The sequence below is a fragment of the Cinclus cinclus genome, chromosome 3 (assembly GCF_963662255.1).
Source record: "Cinclus cinclus chromosome 3, bCinCin1.1, whole genome shotgun sequence".
Lineage (NCBI taxonomy): Eukaryota > Metazoa > Chordata > Aves > Passeriformes > Cinclidae > Cinclus > Cinclus cinclus.
This window is the reverse complement of record NC_085048.1, coordinates 75,040,966-75,061,989: the sequence shown is the minus strand read 5'-3', so window position 1 is coordinate 75,061,989 and position 21,024 is coordinate 75,040,966. Positions and strand designations below refer to the sequence as shown.

The 21,024-nt window shown below is 35.9% G+C and overlaps 1 protein-coding gene across 4 annotated transcripts in view; it reads left to right on the top strand.

The window, feature by feature from the left end:
• QKI (QKI, KH domain containing RNA binding) overlaps positions 1-21,024 on the top strand; it is a 146,497-nt gene that overhangs the window by 20,391 nt on the left and 105,082 nt on the right. For all 4 annotated transcript variants that reach the window (XM_062490227.1, XM_062490226.1, XM_062490229.1 and 1 more), the window contains exon 2: positions 16,353-16,495. In XM_062490227.1, the coding sequence (XP_062346211.1) occupies positions 16,353-16,495 (143 nt within the window). The remainder of the gene's footprint in view (positions 1-16,352; positions 16,496-21,024) is intronic.

Sequence of the window (21,024 nt, the reverse complement as noted above, 5' to 3'; positions counted from 1 at the left end):
GGGTGTCTAGTCATTCCCAAGTTAAGGAATTGATCTGTGCATTTGATTGTGGGCTAAAGTCACTTAAACTTGAGAGGTAATGTGTTTTGAGAAAACTTGATAAACTTATTGAAGTCCAGTTTTGTGGTTGTTGCTCTTGGTTTTTCATTGAGATGCTTTTAAAAATAACGACAAGAACAACAACAACAAAACCTGAAAGCATCATCTTTCCTGCAACTTTTTATCTTTCATGTTCTTATGCAGAATAGGGTTAGAGGCACATAATAAAGAAAAGATGGTTTACTTAGAGCTGTTTGTTTGTTAAGGTCAGGGTGTGAATCTCTAAAATTAGAGTTGTTTTTTGGTTTTTTTTTGCAAGAATGGAAAAGGAATGGAAGGAGGTAGGAAACTGAATCCTAGTTTTATTAATTATTGCTACTTCTGTGACGGAACAAAAGTAATTTCACTGACTTTTGGCAGAAACAAAGTGAATTTAAGTAGGTTTCTCCAATGCAATCTGTCTGGTTCACAATTTTGAAATAATTTGTTGAAGTCATAGTAAATAAGAGAAGCGGGTTGCTTAAATACACTGGTTTCCTAATTTATTTGGAGAATGTTCTTCTATATTGATACCTGATACCAACTAAAAACTTTAATTTAGGATCTCCTCCCAGTATAGGAAGATGTGAGGAGGTGACCATACACTTCATCTTGTAGTCAGCAGTATCACTTTAATTTCTGTACTGATCTACAGGAGAGATGTTGCAGGTCACAGAGATTATTCCCAAAAATGTTGTGGTGGGGTTTTTTTTATTTTTATTTGTTCCTTGAGGATGAGTTGGGGGATCATAGGAGACACCTAAATAGAGTGCAAAACTCCCAGTGTTCAGTTTTCTTTTGAAGTGCACAGCTGCAATTTGCAGTTCAGTGTTAAACTATATATTTTTTTTTTTTCCAAAATTTTTGGAGGAATCACGGGAGTTCATGCCAAGGCTGCTGGTTCTCAAAGCTGATAAAATATACCAGCTAAGATATTTTCATTTGATACTGGCTGCAGTAATGAGGGAAACTAAACTCATGTAAACTATTCCTGACAAGCTGAAATGCATCCACCATGCATCCAGGCTATTTTGAATAGTAATTATAACTAGTGTTACTGGTTGCATTTCTAGTTCTTAACTACAAGGTATGGAGCTTTATAGACTTCACCTAGAGTGAGTTTTGGTATTTCCAAGAACACTTTATGGTGTGATAGTGTGGTACCATGCTCTGTAGGAAAATCATATTGAAATGAGTTCTGAAAGTGGCAGAGGACCCCAAAGAGTTCTTCCATATTCCCCTGTGTTTTTTTTTTTTGTGTGTGTGTTTATTGGTGTTTTATTTTGTTTTGTTTTTGTTTGTTTGCTTTTTTCACAATGCAGTATAATTGAAAGCAGTCAAGTTCCTTACCAGATGTTCTGCAGGTCTAGTGGCAGGAGGGGACTGCCTGTTTACCTTTTGCTTTTTTTATTATCCTTCAAAGATTTTAAAAAAAAAGTTTTCCCCTGCAGCCAGTATGTGAGAACAGGTGAAAGACTTACGGAGAGAGAGACAGAAAGTAGAAGAAAATAGAAGCCTTAAAGGCTTTTTCAAGTTTTGGCTGCTTTTGTACTCAAAGCTTATAAAAACAAGTCTGGAATGTTTAATGGGGGAAAGAAGTGAAACTACTTCTACTCCTGCTCAACACAGTATGTTTTAAAATTTTATTTCCCTTCTGGTAATATAGCCTTAGCTATATACCATTACTAGTCGTGAATGGCTGGGATTTAATGAGTGATGTCTCATCTGCTTGGGTGGAATATAGTTCTGGCAATTAATGGTGGAAGCAGTAGTGTAAGCTGGTGTGTAGTTGAGGCCTCATCTCAGTTCCATTTTGGTACCCTGTATTTGAAGTTGAAATACATCTTAGCCTAGTGGGAGCATGGGGGTAGTTGGCAGGGGTGGAGAGAGAAGGGTAAGGACAGGGAGGAATGTTTGGTGTTCTGTGTTTTTTAACTAGGAGGTGGTTCTCTTTAGGATGTGTTAGATAAACCATGAAACAAAAGGAAAATAGTGACTTTGTAGGTAGGCTGGCAGAGGTGATGTTATCTTTCACTGTAGTATCTGTTACCAAACATTATGACACTGAAAAGAAATACACTATTAACATGGTACCAGTAATCCTTGTATTTCTAGTGCATAAATTTAAATCCTTTTTCAGTCATTCAGAATACGGGTGTGTGTCTGAAGAAATAGCTGAATTATGTAATGTAAAGCTGCAGATGTGATCTCTGAAATGTGCTGTACTGTCATTTATGTTTTAAGTATCTCTGATTCAACTTGTGATTAAGTTTGCATTATGCATACCACTGAAGGGCCTTTTCTGCTGTTTTAACTTTGCAGAACTACCTGAAGCTTCTCATGCCAAGTGTGTGGTTTAGGCTTCAATTAAAGCAGTGAAAAACTTCTCAAGGGTGAACATGGGCAAAAAAGTCCTAGTATTTTAAAACAAAATGCAATTAATAATTTTTCTGTGAGGAGTTGCTGAAGTGAGTACTTCTATCATTTTGTCTGGAAGTTTGCCTAGATTTAAATGAGATAGATTATGTTTGGATTTGAGCATTAAGTTTGAGAAGAAAAATGTTACATTGCTGAGTATGTGATGTGTATCCATACAGTCTCCCTTACTGAGCTGTCTTATAGGACAGGGATGCTTTACTCCAACCTGAGAAAGCCATGTAATTGCTGTTGCAAGTGTCTGTGTTTTGGGGAATGGACTTGGAGAATGAACTGGGTTTCCTGTGTTGTAAGCAGAAACATGACTTTCTTCTGAAATCTCTTTTTTTTTTTTTATTGAGGAATTGTTTTTTAGCAGGAATATTACTGTGTTGGAGCATGGCAGTCTGGTGGCATAGCCATCCTTCATGGTTTGTGTACTCTTTGGAAAAATAAAGTGAGTATGAGGTTGGGTGAAAACTAGGACTAACTGAAAAAAATGAAGAATTGTATCTTCCATAGAAAATGGGACTTGAGTGTGGAAAAAAGACAGTTTGGGAGTAGGAGAAGGTTTAGGATGAGGAAAGGAAAATGTATGTGTCTGCTAGAGGAAACTGCTTTCAAGAGCATGGAGTAAACCTGAAGTTTTGGAGTCTTGCTGTGTCTTTGCTGTCAGAAAATATCTGTGAAACCCAGAGGCAAATTGTCTTATTCCTCCTATGCTGCAGGACAGTATCTTCCGCTGTCAGTTAATACCTTATTTCATGTGGCAGAGGTCTTTGGATTGAAAAATGCCAGCCTAGCTGACTGGTTGAATTTAGCAAGCTACCAGATAGGAGCACAATTGTTTTGTGGCATTAAAAGTGATCCATAAGATGCACGCAGATGAGAACTTTCAGGCATGCTTGTTTTTGAAGAGTGATGTTTCTGATACTGGGGAAGTCCCACGCAGCAGTTCCCTGAAGCATTACTAGGTTTTGTTTTGTTTGGTCAGGTCTTGAATATTATATGGAAAAGATCACATCTTTCATTTCTTCATAGTGTTTTTTGAGATTGCTCATAAAGATCTACTTCCTAGCAGTGTGATTCTGACTTTTTAGAAAATACATCTTGGTGTTGAACAGGTGAATGTAAACTTAGACTAGACCAAGACAGTATATATTTATTTACATGGAAAGAAGCATGGGGCCTGCTGTTGAGGGTGATATTTTATTGATGTGGTGTCACAAGGCAGGGCCTAAATATGCAGTAATAGCAATAATTGTTACTGATTAGTAATAGTAATTGAGGATTGAGAAGTCTGAAGAATTATTTCAGTTAATAATGGCATTTTTTGCTATTTTGGAACCAAGAGTATATGATACTATTGTCATACATCCTAGGATAGTTACATTATGCGACTCTAAAAATATGAGTAGTTGTTTATCAAGGAATAGTTACCTCTTCATGTTCCAGAAGAGAGAGTGTGCAATTGTGGGTGGGGTTTTTTTGGTGTTTTTTTTTTCTTCTTTTTTTTTTTGAGGAAAGGCCGTGGTTTTGTTTTACTAGGTTTCAGTGGATTGCTGTTGTGACAGCATAGATAACCATGCCACTTGGAATCTCCTGTCAAAGGGCTAAGTTACCTTTACAAGGATATCCCCAAGGCAGTTCTGACTTGTACTGACCCAGGTACTCAGAGGGCTGTTTTGACTCTGGCTGCCTCACCTGTTGAGGCAGATCTGCCTAATGGGGGACTGACGTTATATGCAAATCAAATACTGTGTGTAAAATGAAAAAAGGAGGCTGATTAGAAGGCTCAACCTAGTCTGTTTTATTCTGATTACTTCTAGAAGTGGTAGTTCTAGAGTAGTACCACTAACCAAATACTTATTTCTATTTGCACGGTAGGCAGGCCAACTCTATTCCTCTTATTGTGAGTGAAAGTTCTGTTACGCTTGAAGGGGTTGAACTAGTTCTGTGTCAGTTGAAATGAGACTCCACCGAATAGAGCAGGTAGCACTGTAGTTTTTGAAAAGCAAGTATCTGTCATATAAAGAGCAAAAAAGAAAGACTACTTAGACCTCTGAGAGTCAATGGGATTTTGTTGTAGTAAAGAAATACTATTAACGGAGGGTTTTTTTAAAGAGTTTTGTTTTTTCTTGACAGGAATGAAACTTTGTAAGATGATCTAAGTAGGTTTTAACACACTCAACTTCAATTTAAGTTGAACGTTCCATTCCCTACGTGGAATAAATAAAAGTAAAACAGGACAAATAATGGTTAATACTTTTCACTGCAGTAAAAGAAATGTTAGTGGCAATGTTCTTATTTCTCATTTTGTCAGAGGGTGATGATGGTAGCTATAGTTGATTCTCTAAGGTTTTGCTGGCTCTGCATGTTTAGAAAGCAATAGTTGCCTTGCTGATTTCCTGCTGGTTGGTAATGTGTTGAGTCAGATGGCTGAACTAATGTGTGGTACAAAAGAATGGATAACGGTTAGATTAGTATACTAATATGTCACTTCTTTTTAACTTATGCTCAAGTCTGAAAAAATAGTCAGCTTTAGTAAAAATTACAATTGCCAACAGCCTGCTTTTTTAACATTGAATTTAGGTTTCAGTCATGTGAGATTTAGTTTGATTGTTGCCAGGTTTCACTTCTCTGGAGAACCATGTTTACATTGGTATATTTATCTTTTAGAAGATTATTGAGGTGAATGTATTAGCAGTGAATTCAAGCACAGTGTTGTGTTCGTTTTTTTTTTTTCCTCTACATTGGTGAGAAATGATCAGCTTTCAAAGCTGACTGGTTTTAATCTTAATCACTTCAACGTGATATTGAGGTTGTTTAACAGTTGTAATAGAGGAAGTTGGTGACAATATTGAAGTAGGTTTTTTTCTGTGTTTATTACCTAGCATAAATCCAAGCATTTTTAAACTCCTTTCAACACCTTGGTTAAAGTATTTAATGACTTACTAAAATTTTTTTACTAGTTATATTTCCCATATTTAAGGTTTTGTCACTGGTTGTGTTTATATAATAAAATACAATTGCAGTAATGTAAAAACTGTTCCTAATAGCATATATGTTGTTCTTAATAGATTTTTTTAATGGTGTTCTGACAAGCTCCTTTTAATCAGTTCTACTTTTGGCACAGCTATTGTCACTTCGTTTTAGCTTATACCTTGAAGAGCTTTTCTAGAAGTACCTATTTCATGGAGTTATGGAATGGTTTTGGTTGGAGGAACCTTAAAGATCATCTAGTGCCAGCTTCCCTGTCATGTTTTAACCAAATTTCTTTAGTTAAATTTTATGCAGTGTTCCACGGGAAACCCAACTTAGCATTGCTCTGCTTCTTCAGCACTCTTATTATTGTGCTCGTCTAGTGCTGTCAGTCTGTGGTAAACTTGTCATATGTCTTACAGACTTGAGTGCTGTTTTTAGAAAGTTCTTCAGTGTGAATGAAACATGGCATAGTAATAAAAATGGGACTAATGTTATCTGGCTGGAATATTTACTGTACTTATATTTATTAAATTTTGGGGTGTTTTCCTGCATGAGTACCTATTTGATTATTCTATATCCAACTCAAGAGTTTTCAGGTGTGTTGGATGTGTATAATCTTTTGTTACAGGTGGATAATGCTTAATTTAGGGTTGTAGTTTGGTCAGCTGTGTTGTCAAGTTTCTTAAGATTATGAGTACTTGGTTATGTATTTGGTTAAGTAGAGACTGGGATAAAGTAGAGATCTTGTTTTATGTACTGACTGACTCTGGGAAGTCTTCCAAAGTTTAAAAGGTAATTTGAAGTTGCACAATGCCTCTTCATGATGTAATTTATATCAGAGCAGTGCAATAGTTAATGTATTTACTGCTGTGAATGACTGGCTTGTAAGTGCTGGTACTTGTTGACCAAAAATGGTTACTTTTTTCGTCTTGTGAATAAAATGCTGACAGAGCTAGGTAGGGCAGCATTTACAACAATGATGTGTGATAGGGAGCAGTATGTATAAAAGTGAGATTGTGTTACTGTTGTATGTGATCAGCTAAGAAAAAGTAAATTGCAAATGAGAGGCACTAGTCAGTCCTATTCAGATGGATAAGGTTCCAGTTGAAGTGATGAAAGCTGTCAGGTCGGCCTCTTACGAAATTGTACTTCAGAAATACATGGAGAAAGATATTTCTTACAAGTACTGGAAGAGCTTTGTTTAGACATGCTAGCAAGTTAGAGTTGGAAATGTTCGCTTTATTAACTAAATCAGTTATCTCCAGGTATGGTCTCTTTCTCACATTTTGGTGTTTCTTACAGTATTAGGTAAATTGTTCAGTTGATAACCAGCAATCAGTTTGTTTAGATGTCACAGATACAAAACCTGTAGTGCCTAAATACAAGTTTTAATGATTATAAGGTGTTTTCATCAGCATCTCGGCAGCAGGATAGTTTTTTTATATATTCTTTTAATATAGAACATGTAATATTAATGCTTCACAACTAAGCAGCTAATAATGACTAAGTTTTTTTTGTTCCCCTTTATCTCATGAAGCATGCAGGGTATTGTGCAGACACAAGTAGTTTTAAATGTATCAAGTGATCACTGTGTGCATAAACCGTAGAAGATTCAGTTTTGTGATGCAGAAATACATACAAAACTGTTAAAAATAGGCAGAACACAGGAGGAGGTGCATCTTCACTTCCCAGCATTTCCTGAAGTACTTTATATGTGACCAAGTTCTGTGTTTCTTCAGATTGCCTTTGTGTGTTAAGATGTATGAAATTTACTTTGGCCTTAAAACAGTTAGTAAAAGACACTAAGGGTTCACATAACATGACTGTATTAGTGAATAGGTAATCATTTTTTGGGTGGCCATGGAAGTAAAAAAAAAATCCCTCACTCCTTTCATACAAAAGACAAAGAGTTCATTAACCAATGAAATGCTTTCTTGTAATTGCTGACTGTGGAGGGTCACTGTGGATGGTTCCCAAAGACTGAGAAAATAACTGCATGTGCTCCAGGTTGCTCTTTGAAATTGGTGAGTCTTAAGGTGCACCCTTGAATACAGGAAAGGAGATGGTGTTGCTGTTTAGTTTTCAATTGGGGATTTTTATTAGTTTTTATTTCTCAGTTCCAAGAATAAACAGTCCTAAAGTTTAGCTAACTCAGTTGTAATTTTAATTTTACAGTAAACTTCAAAACTCATTATTTGGAAGGGTCTATGCCACAAATTTGTTTAAATTAGTTTAGTCTGTTTTAATGATTGTAAAATAGTGTCTTGCCCTTTACTTTATACACTTGCTGCACTTATTGGCAGAATTGCATAGTGTGGGATTTCAGTGCTGATACCCAGGTGATTCTGATATTAATTAGGCTGTTCTGCTCAGAAGTGCTCTGTATACATTTTGAGGTAATGTTCTTATGCCTCTACTGGAGAGCTTCCCATTAAATACGGTTTATTTCATATGCAAAACATACCTGTGGAAGGTGGACAGCAGTTGATTCTGGTGTGAAAGGAGCATGGGATTGTGTGCAGGTAGACAAGGGCCATTGCAGACCAGTTAATCTACATTGCTCACAAAGATTGGTTAAAAAAAAAAGACAATAAACTGAGGTAACGTATTTCTTTTAAGAAAATACTCACCTGAGGAACTAAAACCATAGAAGTTCTGTCTAAGCTGATATACTGTCAAGCTGGTGTTTTTGAAGTGCACCAAGTGATACCATTGTTTAAATCTCACAGAATGGATGGCTTGTTTCTTTAATCTTTCTGGTAATTTGTAGTTCACACAGAATAGTATTACTGCAGATTTCCCCACATCTAAGGCAAGTTGTTGATAATTATGGTTACCTGACAAACACATGGTTTATGCTACTGGATATGGAAAGCAAAACGAACAGACAAGAACTGTGAATAGCTCTAGAAGCTTGATGTACATTTAGCTGTGGTACTTGTAACTAAGGAAGCACTGGAGGAGCTGGAGCGAGTCCAGAGGGCAGCAGAGCTGGTGAAGGGTCTGGACCACAAGTCCTCCAGAGGAGGATCAGCTGAGGAGGGAGCTGGGGGTGTTTAGCTTGGAGAAAAGGAGGCCCAGGGAGAGCTTGTTGCTCTCTTGCAGAAAGGAGTGTATCCAGGTGGGGCCAGCCTCTTCTCCCAGGCAAGCAGAGACTGGACATGGCATTTAATGCTGTGGTGTAGCTGGTATGTTGGTGTGTTTGGTCGCAGATTAGACTGCATCTCAGAGGGCTTTTCCAACCTAATTGATTCTATTATTCTGTAAAAGTATTTAGGGGCACGTTGCTGCTAAAGGGAGCTAGAGTAGATTTTTGAGAGGGTGGTAGCTCAGCCTGATGCAAATACGACCCACCAAATCTGGTTCAGCAGTCGTGCTGTGCTGGTGGACTTCAGTTTTACAGTTTTCTCTCTGTCAGCTAATTACACACCTCAAGAAACTTTCCATTTTTCCAGTGCTGCTAATCTGAGTGTGGATGGATAGCATATGTATGATGATAGTTGAATATGCCAAGTAGACGGCTGAAAAGTTCTTTAAAGTATCCTCTTGGGAACTTATAAACTCATTATTGTGTTAAAGAAGTTTTTGGAGCATAGTGCTAGGGTATGATGAGACAAATACAAGAACTTCATCTCAAATGTACAGCTTTTCTTGGAGCTTACCAAGAAAATGAGGGGACTGTATTTAATCATCTTTATATTATTATTTAATCAAATGTAGTTTGCCACTGGCAGCTGTAATGCAGGATTGATGGACTTTTTCAGACCTGCTCTGGCCTTTCTGGCATATCACAATGTTAAATAACATAAATGGAAGTTTTAGTAAGTGGAAACAAATGCATGACTGTTTTAAATTTACCAGTTTATTATGTCTGAGTTCAGTGTCATGCTTTAGACCAGAATTGCTGATATATGAAAATTTGTCAGACATAGACTGTTTATCAAGCTTTGCTGGATCCTAAGTATGTATATATATATATATGTATGTGTGTATATATATATATGTGTGTGTGTGTATATATATATATATATATATTTTTTTTTTTTTTTAACCCTGTGTTGTTTTCTGAGGAACAGATGCTATGAATCTTGTTTGCCTGATGCTCAGGCATTTCTTTATACTTTATTTCTTTACTGCTTTAATATCATGGGTGAGGAATGTAAATGCTTGCCAGCATTTTAGATCATGTACTGATGATGCATGCGGGGTACAAGTCCATGTGGCACAATATTAAAAATTACTTGGTTTTTTGCTTGCATTGCTATTTCTGCTGCATCAGCAGTAGTAGTAAACAGCACTGATGTTAACAGTGAAGACTGAAAATTGTGATGAATAAAACCAGCTATTTCTTTGCCAAGTAAGCATACTAAAGCTGCTAGATTAGAAAACACATGAGTTGCAATGTTCCACCAATAATAAAGCACTTTAAAGCTTTCTGTTGACATTTATACAAAGAGAACAGATGAGTATGCTCTATTTGGTTTTGAAGTCAGTTTGATACAAACCTTACAACTGCCCACAAAAGAAGGAGTTTTGCAGACTCTTCTTGCAAAAAGAAATGACAGAATTTTGACACCAAGAGTGCTGACAAATTGCTGAAAGTGCTGCCCACTTATCATTGGACTGACAGTTTAATCATTGAAAGTGTACTGCTAGATTGGGCTCCTGAGGGGCAAAAGAGAAGAACCTATAGTTTTCCAAAGCATTGAAAGATCAACTGAAATTTGAAATGCAAACACCTTTTTTTTTTTTTAATACTCCTGCATGACTTGTGTGCCTTATTCTCAGTGGTAGTATTTTGTACTTCGACCTACTTTTTCATTTCTTCTGAGAGACTGTGTGACTGGGAGACTGAGAGATCTAGTGCATTAAGAGTGTGATGTCACTTTGGTTTTTATTTTAAATTTTTGCAATTAAAGTTGTATTTAAATTTGATATATGCTGTGTCAGCAAGATTTTTTTTGTGCAGGGGATGAACTCAGCATGCTATTCATGTTGTAGTTTGAGTACATGCTCTGTGTTCATCTTGTAGAACTCTCTCAAGATTGTAATTCACTGGCCTTCAGAGTTTTTAAGTAAGAGCAGAATATAAGTTTCCTACTTTTCTGCCTTCTTTCTCTCCATTATTAGTTATATTTTTCCATATTTTTTCAATACTATTGGATGATGTGTGACACAGTGTATTATATAAAACTAACTGGTATCTATTTGCAGTGGTCTAATTAATGAGTAATACTTTAATGGCACATGGAATTGCTTGTCTGCCTGTAAAAGTTGGGGATCCATATTCAGCAGATTTGGATCCTACGAAGTGGTGATTTTATGTCTGTTATATTAATATCTATAACCTTTGTTCTCTATTTTAGGGACTTATCTGATTGCAAAAAAATTGGAAAAAATATTTTGTTGCTTAAAAGTAATTCTAAAATGCCTCGAGTGTTGATCTAGCAGCAGTTGTGTGCAATAAAAAACATTTTGTAAAAATATTAACTTATTGCACACATTTTGTTGCATTGAAAAAATTACACTGCATAGTAGTAAAGAATGGGAAGGTACTTGATTCAGTTAGTTCCTCACTTGCCCTCTCAGTGCAGTGCATGCTAATCAAGTGCATTTCAGTGGACTCACTAAAGTGATCTCTTAATGATAGACAGTTACTAGAATTTTTCACTTTTTGCAAAAAGCTGTTGTGGAAATACTCAAGGTTTTATTTGTGTTTCAGTTTAGTGCCATGGTCTAAGAAAAAAAAGTAAGAATTATTTTTGCTTGTCAGAATATGTAACATTACGCTGCATGTAGAAAATTCGGTGTCATTGGCATTTTGGGCATAACTTGATTTTTCTGAGAAAGCAGAAACTGAAACGGATGTTCTATGCATCAGTGAAATCCAAGTACCATGTAGATTTTCAACTATATGAACATAACTGTTTTTCTTACCATAACTCTTCAAGTTTTAACTTTAAACATTTTCTCCAAACTTCTATTAATTTTTTCATATGGAGACTAGCTTGTGCTTGAGAACCTTTGAAAGCCTGGTGCTTCACTTGGTTAAGGAAGCATGCCTGCTGGTTTTAGAAGATGATTAGTGTTTTGATTAATTCTGTATCTCTTGCTGATTTTGACTGTTGGCGTGTTCTACCCCCACTTGCTGTGTATTGTAAAAGCCATGAATGATAGTTAAAGTGCTCTTCTGTTAGTTTCAAAAATGAAATTCTGTGTGCATTGATGACTTAACGTGGTTTTAGGAAAGAAACAAGCTGAGAGTGGAATCAGTTTGACGCTGTTTAAATGGATGTAGCTAAATTGGAATATCAGAAGATTTGTTTCACTTCTTCAGCTTCTTAGTTCTTCCTTAAACTACAGTGAGGAATGAATGCATCAGTTTAGAAATAGTAAGTCTGCTGCTCTTCCAAAGATAAAACTTTATGACTTAGAAGAAGCTTTCATGGTGAGAAATAGTAAAGCTGTGGCCACTGGTGATGCAAGTGGTTTGCAAAGTGGTGGGACAGGATGGATTTGAATCTTCTCAGTGATTTCCTGCTTTGAATATTCTTGCAGAATGGTTTATGTAAACCCATTTTATGTTGCGACCCAGCAGTCTTAAACACGTGCAGAGTCTCACTTCCTCTGAGGGAATAATTGACAGCTGAAAATGAGTAACTTTTTGAAGGTGTTTCATGTGATGACAAACACTCACATGAACACTGTCCTTTGTGCATTCAAGGGGGAAGAATACTTTAAATTCAGTGAAGAAATCAAAACAGTAGATATCTATAGACAGATGTAAGCAGTATAAACAGTGTATCCTGCTTCAAAACGTATCTTAGAAAGGTATTAGAGAGATTGAAAAATATGCTCTGCAGATAAAGGGAAGAAAAGATCATATTACTTTTATAATTTCAGGGATAGAGGAAGAAAAACATCCTCTGGACCAGAATGCATGCCATTGCTACCATGGCTAACTAGGTCATGCTGTATGAAGGTGGAACAAGATAAAGATATTGAAACCAGTTTGGCTTTTGTTTTAAATCTATTTCTCCACTACCCTGCTGTGAGCAAGACAAATTGGTCATTTACTGCTGAACTTATTACTTAGAATGTATAGACCAGGCTGCTGTTAAAGGTGAGTATTGTAGGTTTTGAAATTCTCTGAGTTTCTGCTTTTACCTACAGTAGAGAGAGGTACTTACATCCTTTCAGAAACCTATTAATGTATTGGCAGAACTCACAGGTTTTAGAGATAGGGGGTAGCTGCTGTGAGCCTTTTTTTTTGTTTGTTTTTCTCTTTAGTCATAGCTACTATTATAATTAAATATCTCTCCTTACTAACACTCTTTTAAATCCCTAGAGTGTTATACAACGTAATTACCACCAAATCATTAAGTCAGAGGTAAAGTACCTAGAATTGTACTTAGATGTTCACTTTGAAAGTAAAGCTTTCCTTATTTTTGAATTTTGTCTTTCTGTGAGAGGGAAGAATCTGTAAAGAATTGTAAATGTGAGGGAGCTAAAGCTTTACAAATTAACTTTGAAAGTGTGATTTCATGAGAGACATACCAAAGAAGCTTTTGGCAAGGGAATACCTACTTAGTAGTGTGTAAGAAATGTGAAATAAATCTAAATAAAAGACGTTTTGTTTTAGAGATGTGAATTCAGTGCTAAAAAAATAAAAAGGTGTGTTTGGAGGATTTGACCTTCCTAGTTTAGCACTGCTCCTCAGATTTTTAGGTATTTTAATGTATTTCAAAACAGAGTAAAATGGTACTTGCTAGAGCTTGAGATAGCAGAGCTTTTATCTTCTCTAACTTGCTGCTGGTGATGCTTTCTGAAGCCTTATTAACTCCTGGTAAACTTGAGGGAGGTGCTGAAAGTACAGTACTATAATTATGTCAATACATGTACCTGCCGAAAGTGAGTGGCAAAGATGCAGGACGCTCAAGAGACTGGAATCTTGAATTGGGTCTAATGGAGACCATAAAAGCAAAGGTTGTGTCATCAAAATTCAATACGTTGTGTGGAGTCTTGTTGAGGCACCAGAGGTGTGATTAAACAAAAGGCAAGTATGTGAGAAAAATGCTGTTAGTCTTAAAAAAAGTAATCTTGCAGACATGTAGCAGGATTCAGCAGAATCTGAAAAAACCCAAGAGGCATATCAAGCAGAATACTTCATGACTTGTGCATTCAAGCTTGTGGTCGGCTGCACCAATACCTTAGGAAGGAAGACAGGTTGTACTCCATCCATAGTTAGGAGTGAGAGACCATGGGTGAGCTAGAGATTTGATCTAACTGTTTTATCGTTTAAGCAGCAGTCCTTCAGTTCTGTCAAATTTAAGAGAAGTAGAAAGAGTGTCATAATGTGTTGCGCAGCAGTAGAGTTTGGAGACTGGATCAGCAGTTAAAGAAAACTGGGAATACATGCCTGTTATTTCATCTGTTGCTTCTGAATGTTTCTTCTGAGAAAAGAAACTTTCTTGGAGGAAGTGTCTAAGACAAGAGAGAAGGTAAAAGGCCAAGAAGCAAAAGAAATGGTACCAATTGAGGAACAAGTGATAGTGCAGAGTGGTGTAGCTGACTGTCCTCATGTTTGTTTCCTTTATTCCTGGCTTGAGTGTAGAGAGAGAAAATACAAACTTACACATGCAAAGAAAACTAATCAGGTGTGTGGTCCTGTAGCAGGGTTTTCTACTCCACTGAGCTGGTAGATGTCTTCATTTGCCATGCAGTTTGAGGCATGATAGGTAGCTTAGGTTTCACACAAGCCAAAATTGAGGGGTAGTCCTCAAGCCAGCTCTCAGTATATACTATCCGTAGGTGTTCTGAATGTTTGGCTCTCAAGTGTCATGAATGTGGCATAGGATTATTTGTGAAGGAAAGATTAAAATAAATGTTCATTTTCTCCTGTGAAGACTATGATATCCAATGTTAGTGATTATATTCTGCACAAAAGATAGATCTTAAAGGGAAAAATTTGGTGCAGCTACTTAGTAGCTGCCAACTATAAGTAAAAATGACCATGTTGCTACTTAGGCTCCAGTACTTCTGCAGACTGCCTAGTTTGTTTCAGTGTACTGTAAATTAATGGGAAACTTGAAGAGAGTGAAACGGGAACAAAGTGTGCCAAAAGATATTAGTATTTGTTCCAAGAGATGTGCTAAAGAATTTCTTTATATACTGAAGTATAAATATTTCTTGTAGTACTGAGAAATTTATGCGTGTTTTCAGACTTGTCTGTGTAGAAGGAGATGAGGATTTTTTTCCTTCAGCTATGATTATATGGTGACAAAATTTGTGTTTCCCTTTGTAAACAGGTGTTAACTACTAGATCGTAATACAGTACACATGCCTGTGTCAGTTCCCAGCAGAGAAACAACTTGTTTCTGAATATGCTTTTCAGAGATGTGTCCTTTCTGATGCTCTCTCCCACCCCATAGCTTTTCAGGCAGTGAAATCTCAACTATTAATCACTTGCCAGAGAAGAAACTGATTATGAAACAGAGGTTATATTCATCTCTTGTCTGCTGCTAGAGTTTCAAGTGACTTCTTTATATGTCTTCTTGTATTTAGATGAAAACATAAGATTTCAGTTTTCAGTGTCATGTTTAATTCTGAAGGTTTTGAAAGCAGTTATTGCAGTTCTAAGTGAAAGACTGGAATTACTGATATCTGGCTTTGTTTACAGCCCATGCTGTTGTAAGTCTTAATGCTTTGGGAACAATCCTGTTGAAATGTTAGCTTTTAGTTTGAAACTGGATTAATACATTCATTCTGAGTTCTTCAGTGATACTGAAATAAACTCGTTGAGGACATTTTTTACGCTATTTGGGACTTCCATAAGTTATGAAATGTGGAATTTTTGATTTTTATAGCAGCAATTTAAATACTGTGTTTAACAGATTTAGAAGTGAAATGTAACTTCTTGTTAAATGTCTTTTTTGGCTAAACAAAAGAAAGCTTTTGTGTTCATTCTCAGACTATTACATCTTAGTGACACTAATGTAGATTTGAGTCAAATTACCTATTTTTAACTACCTTGTTTATAACTACTAAACTGCATCTTCCAAGTAAATACTACAAGGTGTGAGGAACACGGGTACAAATGGTAGAAACAGTACTTAGAAGTTCACCCTTTACATTCTGTGGTGCTGTTGACGAGTTTTTCATTACTTTGAAATGAAGTAGAAGAGCTTCTGTGCACACAGAGAGCTTGCCCAGGTCTCTGATACTACACTTGACTTCGTTATTTTTGTTATCTCTTTGGGGTTCATCATTAGAACAATATCGACCAATTTGCTGTCATATCATGTGCTCATGAACTGCACCATTAAGTTGTCTTACTTCCCATTGCTGAAAGATGCTCCATTTAATTTCCAAGTGCTGTAGTTAATCCCATAACTAGCAAAAGTACTGTATAGATGCATTTTCCTGTTTTTTGTTAGGTACAAATTTTTAAATTTTTTGCTAACTGCTTTATTATTAAAAAAATAATAAAAAAACCTGTTTTTATACACCTTTTAAATGATGTGAACAATCTTGTAAGTGTTCTGAGGAGATGCAGATAATTTTTACTTCAATAGCTGCATTCCATAAGTGGGATGAGTAGGCAGCAAATTTACAGACATGAAAGACATTCAGGGATGGGTGATGCAATTAAAAAAAAAAAAAAAAAAAACAAGAACAAAACCAATGAAAACCCCCAAACAAAACAGAAGAGTAAAAAGCGAAACCAAAGCAGATTTTTTCAGCTACTATGATGCTTATAAGAAGAGGAAGAAAACGGCATTAAGATTTGGGAAAAAATAGAAAGAGAATATTGTCATGTTAGATTATGATCTGTCTATGTATTTAATGCCTAATATACGTTTTTCCCCCCACAGAAATTAGCAGAGTACGGAAAGACATGTATAACGACACATTAAATGGTAGTACGGAGAAGAGAAGTGCAGAATTACCAGATGCTGTGGGACCTATTGTACAGTTACAAGAGAAACTATATGTGCCTGTAAAAGAATATCCAGATGTAAGTATGTCTTTTTAGTCTCTAAATTATATTTTTGATCCTTGTGGTCATCTTTAAGTGTAAATTTCATGTGATGCTACCCTTGGATCACGCCGAGTTGCTTTGGATACTAGAGAATCAGTGTATGTTCCACTTTGCTTGATTTGCAGTGAGTGTGAGTGGGAGAAAATTGTGTTAGATACCGAATTATTAGTATGGATTACTAAACCATAGACGTAAGATCCTAATTATCTTGTTAATTCAGTATTGTCTGTCCTGAGATACTTGTGAAGTGAATTTTAGGAGGAAAGTAGTTCTTGGGGTGGTGGTTTTTTCCTCTTGGTGTGTCTCTAAAAGTCAGCTGCAGAATGCTTAGGAGCCCTTTAGAGACCTTTTGGAGACTACTTAGTCTCAAATTACTGTTTGACCCATACCTGTGTAACCAGTTCTGTTGCTTATCCAAGTGTCTTTATCTCAGGGCTGGTTGTCTTGTCCTCTCCACCTTTCCCCACCCTGCTTAAGCAAAACTCTTCGCTTGCCTGTCAGTGTTGTGCTCTCCATGGGGTGTTCAATTGTACACTTACCTTCTCAAGGAGAATGGATTCATTTATCTAGAACTGTTTTGAATTCATCTGGTTTGAACTGTTTCAAAAAACTACTTGGGGAAAACAGTCCTTTCAAAATCTACCCCAACCATTTTCATTGATCAGTGACAAAATAAGAAACTGTGTTATTCTTCCCTAATAGAATTTACAGGTTCTGTTCCAGTAGAGGAGTGCAGGGTCCAAGTAATGGATTTGCACATTAAAGTGATATAAAGTGGAAGTAAGTACAGAACAGCAAAAATGGAGGTAACTTGTGTGTTTCTGTGGCTTTTCTTTGTATGCTTAATTAGATTAAGCTCTCCAAGCGGAGTTTTATAATTTCAGTGCTGCTTAGAACATACAGGCCTCTAAATAAACCTCACTGTGCCATGCTCCATTATGAAAATTAAGTGCAAGTTCTTATTCAGAACAGAATACTTAGGCAAATGTCCTTTCTCCCTTTTCAAGTTTTCACATAGTTGTTTTGCTTTGGCGTTAAAATATCTGTACTGGGAAAAGTGTGCAAGGAATTTGCACTGGCACTAAGGACATCTCTCTCCCCTTGTATTGCATTTTTCTTCCAAATTAAACATATGTCTGTCTATATTCATATGTGTACCTGCACACACGTCCCCACACCACAAATAGTAATTCTTTTGAAACTCCTCAGAATTACAGATTTTTGAGAGGAATTGTGCTATGCAATTGTTCCACAAAGTCATTCAAGTAGCTCTGGATTTAATACCTCAGTTTATCTTAGAATTATATTGCTTAGTGGTTTTTCAAAAAACTTAAAAATTTTAAAAGTTTTTAAAGTTTAAAAGTTTTCTTAAGTTTAAAAAATTACGGATTTTAAAACAAAAAACCTTTAGTTATTGAATTCTTGGTTTCATAACTTGACAATGTGTTCTTTGTAAAGAGTTGCCTTAGTTATTTGTTGCAGTTTTTATGGAACTTGATGCCTGCTGTACAAGGATTATGAATAAGAAAATAGTCGTTGGATTTCCCTTAAGTATTAGGCTGCTGTTCTAGAAATCAGGGGTTTAGTAGCTTAGCTCTTCACTGCCAGTTAATTATCAAATATAGTGTAAATCTGCAGGAAAGAGTTTCTCTAGTTACATTACAATGTAATGATTCCACTAGTTACTGCTAGCTCTTTGTTTGCTTTGAGAAGAATGGCCTTGAAATGGTTACTAATTTATTTTAATAAACTCTTAGGCATTCAGAAATTGGAGAAGCTTGTGATTTGTGTATGTGTGACCCAGAATAAAAAGGCTGTTGGTCCTTGTGAGGTGATGTGAAGTGTGTGCTAGAAAATGTAAAGCTTCTGCCGCTGTGGTGGGACCTGGCTGTTGAGGCTTCACTGGGGAACCAAGCCCCGTGTCCTCCGTGTGCTCCTGTGTTTATTCATTGCTGCTTGGAATGGGACCTTCACAGCCTCAATAACTGGTAATCAACTAGAATATACCACTACATGCAAATAAAAAGCTGTGATTTGGTATGCAGGCCATTTGTAAAATCTTAATGCAAGTTAGAAATTGAGTAACCTACTGTGAATTCAGGCTAGCACAGCATTCAGAAGTTCTGGAGTAGAGTGATTCCAGCTTGTTTAAAAAAAAAAAAAAAGTAAATGTCACTTGTAAGTATTAATTTCACCAGTCAAGGTAAACTTGTGTGTAAAGATAGAAATTGTTACCTGTGAGAATTTTCACAATGGTATGTGAAACTTCTTACTCATATTCAACAATTAATTTATTTGTTACCAGATGTAGGAATGGCATGCTGTATAGGCTATGAGAGTGAGTTTCTCAGATACATCTAGTTGATTCTATTGTTGCCATAATTTTCTTCAAACTGAAATAGTGGTCTACCATAAGTTTAAATAAACATGCTTTATATATGTGTATATATAAAGATACACAAAAGATGAAGCAGTAAATTTTCATAGCCTGCATCATTTTGATATTACTGTTTTTTTTCTGTCCTTTGGTTATACACACAAAGTAAGGAATATATAAAATTAAACGTAAAAGCTAAAATAAATATATAAAATCCCATGAAGGCTCCTAATTTATTTTTTATACTAGTGCATATTGAGTATTTTTAATCTGATATTTATTTGAAGGCCACAGTTGATGGAAGGTTCAACTTGCCAAAAAATTGACTGAAACAGCCTGCAATTTTTAAATGTTGACTGTGCAGAGTCTGAATTTCTACTTCTGTGCTAGTAAGTGGAGGATATGCAAAAATATTGCTTTGCAAGAATGACTTTTCTTTGGGTATTGTATTAATAAGGATAATTTTTCCATTTTATAGTCACAGTGTGTTAAATTGTGTAACTGTTGGGATGGTTTCCTTTGTGGCACCTTTTTTTTCATAGGAATTTACTATTACACAATTGGATCTATTTGTATTGTTTTCTTCTAGCACCCTTGAAAGGTGTTTAATCTTTATAGAAATTTTGTTATTAAAACTAAGATTTGAGATGCTTAGCTTTTCTGAACCATGTATATATGCTCCTGAAGCTTGAGAGAGAGCTTGTGCAGAAGGCACCCAAGAAATGAAATTCCATTAATTGTCTATATTTTGCCCTTTAGTTCAAAGTGAGTTCTCCACAGTGTAATATTTGTGCTCTCATCTAAGTTACAGTTTGAAGGCATTTCCAATTAATGGAGAAATAACTTCCATCAGAATTTTAAAAAGCAAGAAGAAAAGATGTCAGAAAAATTGTTGAGCTCTTAAGAAGCAGAAGAATGGAGGATAAGCTATTGTTTGTGGGTGAATAGTTAATAGTCTTTAGCGTTTCTTATGCTTCAGATAAATGATTAATTTTCTCGAATTTCCCTAAAGGGCTGAGACTAAACTTTCTGCCTGATACCAATTTAAACAGTTTTCAGAATTAGTACCTACAAATGTTGAACTGAATAAATGTTTTTTTCCATTATAATCATGGCTTTATTATTAATAAGTAGCCTGTTATCTCTGATTAAAGTGAAATTCTCTGTTGAAACTCTTCTGTGCCTCTTCAGTAAAAATGTAAGAACTCAGTAATTATCGCATCTAAAGTAGCATGTCCTTTGAGTATACTGAAGCTCAAAGGCCAGCGCTGATAAACAGCTTGTGCGTACTTTCTGACCATTTTAGTTAAAACTGTTTAATTAGTACAACACAACAATGAACACAGGGACTCATTTTACTATGGGGAACTTACTGACAAAGTGTTTAAATCCTTTTTCAATTTGTAATATCAGAGTTTAATAGCATCCTTAATATGGATTAGGAAAATGATAGCATCTTTTTTATTTATTGTTCTGATTCTTTTACTTAAGCTTTTCATTCCCTAGTGGTAAACAGGGAAGGAGGCTAAAAGACTTAGTCTTGTTTACCCTTGCAATTTGAAGGAAAGAGAGGATATAACTGGTCTCTGTACATAAACTTAGGATACAGAGTGATGGCAGGGATGAAGGAAGATTTGTAAAACTCTCAGCTCCTGATGAAAGTGCGAATGCTTATGAAATAACTAAAGCAGTCTGATTACTGATTTTCAGATGTAGTAAGGTCATTGCATTCTACAAGAAGTAATGGGAATAAAAAATTTAACTTTGATTTCAAACTTTATGTATTTGTGAGAGGCTTTATGTGCTCTGTTTGCACATAGTAAGGGAATGGATTGAGATAGGGCTCCTTTGTTTAGATGCTGTTAAAATGGAGATACACCTTAATATCTGTATGAGGATTTTTTTACCCTTTCTAATATTTTATTAGAAATCCTTCTATTACTGACCATTTGAATCCCCTTTTGACAGTTTGTTTTTTGTTCAGTTTTTTGAACCATGCTAAACACTCAATAGCTGGTTTGGGGGATTTGAGGTTTGATTTTTTTTTTTTATTTTTTTTTATTTTTTTTTTGTGGGGGGAGGGTAGGATTTGGGGTTTGGTTTTGTTTTTTGGGGGGGAGAGGGTGGA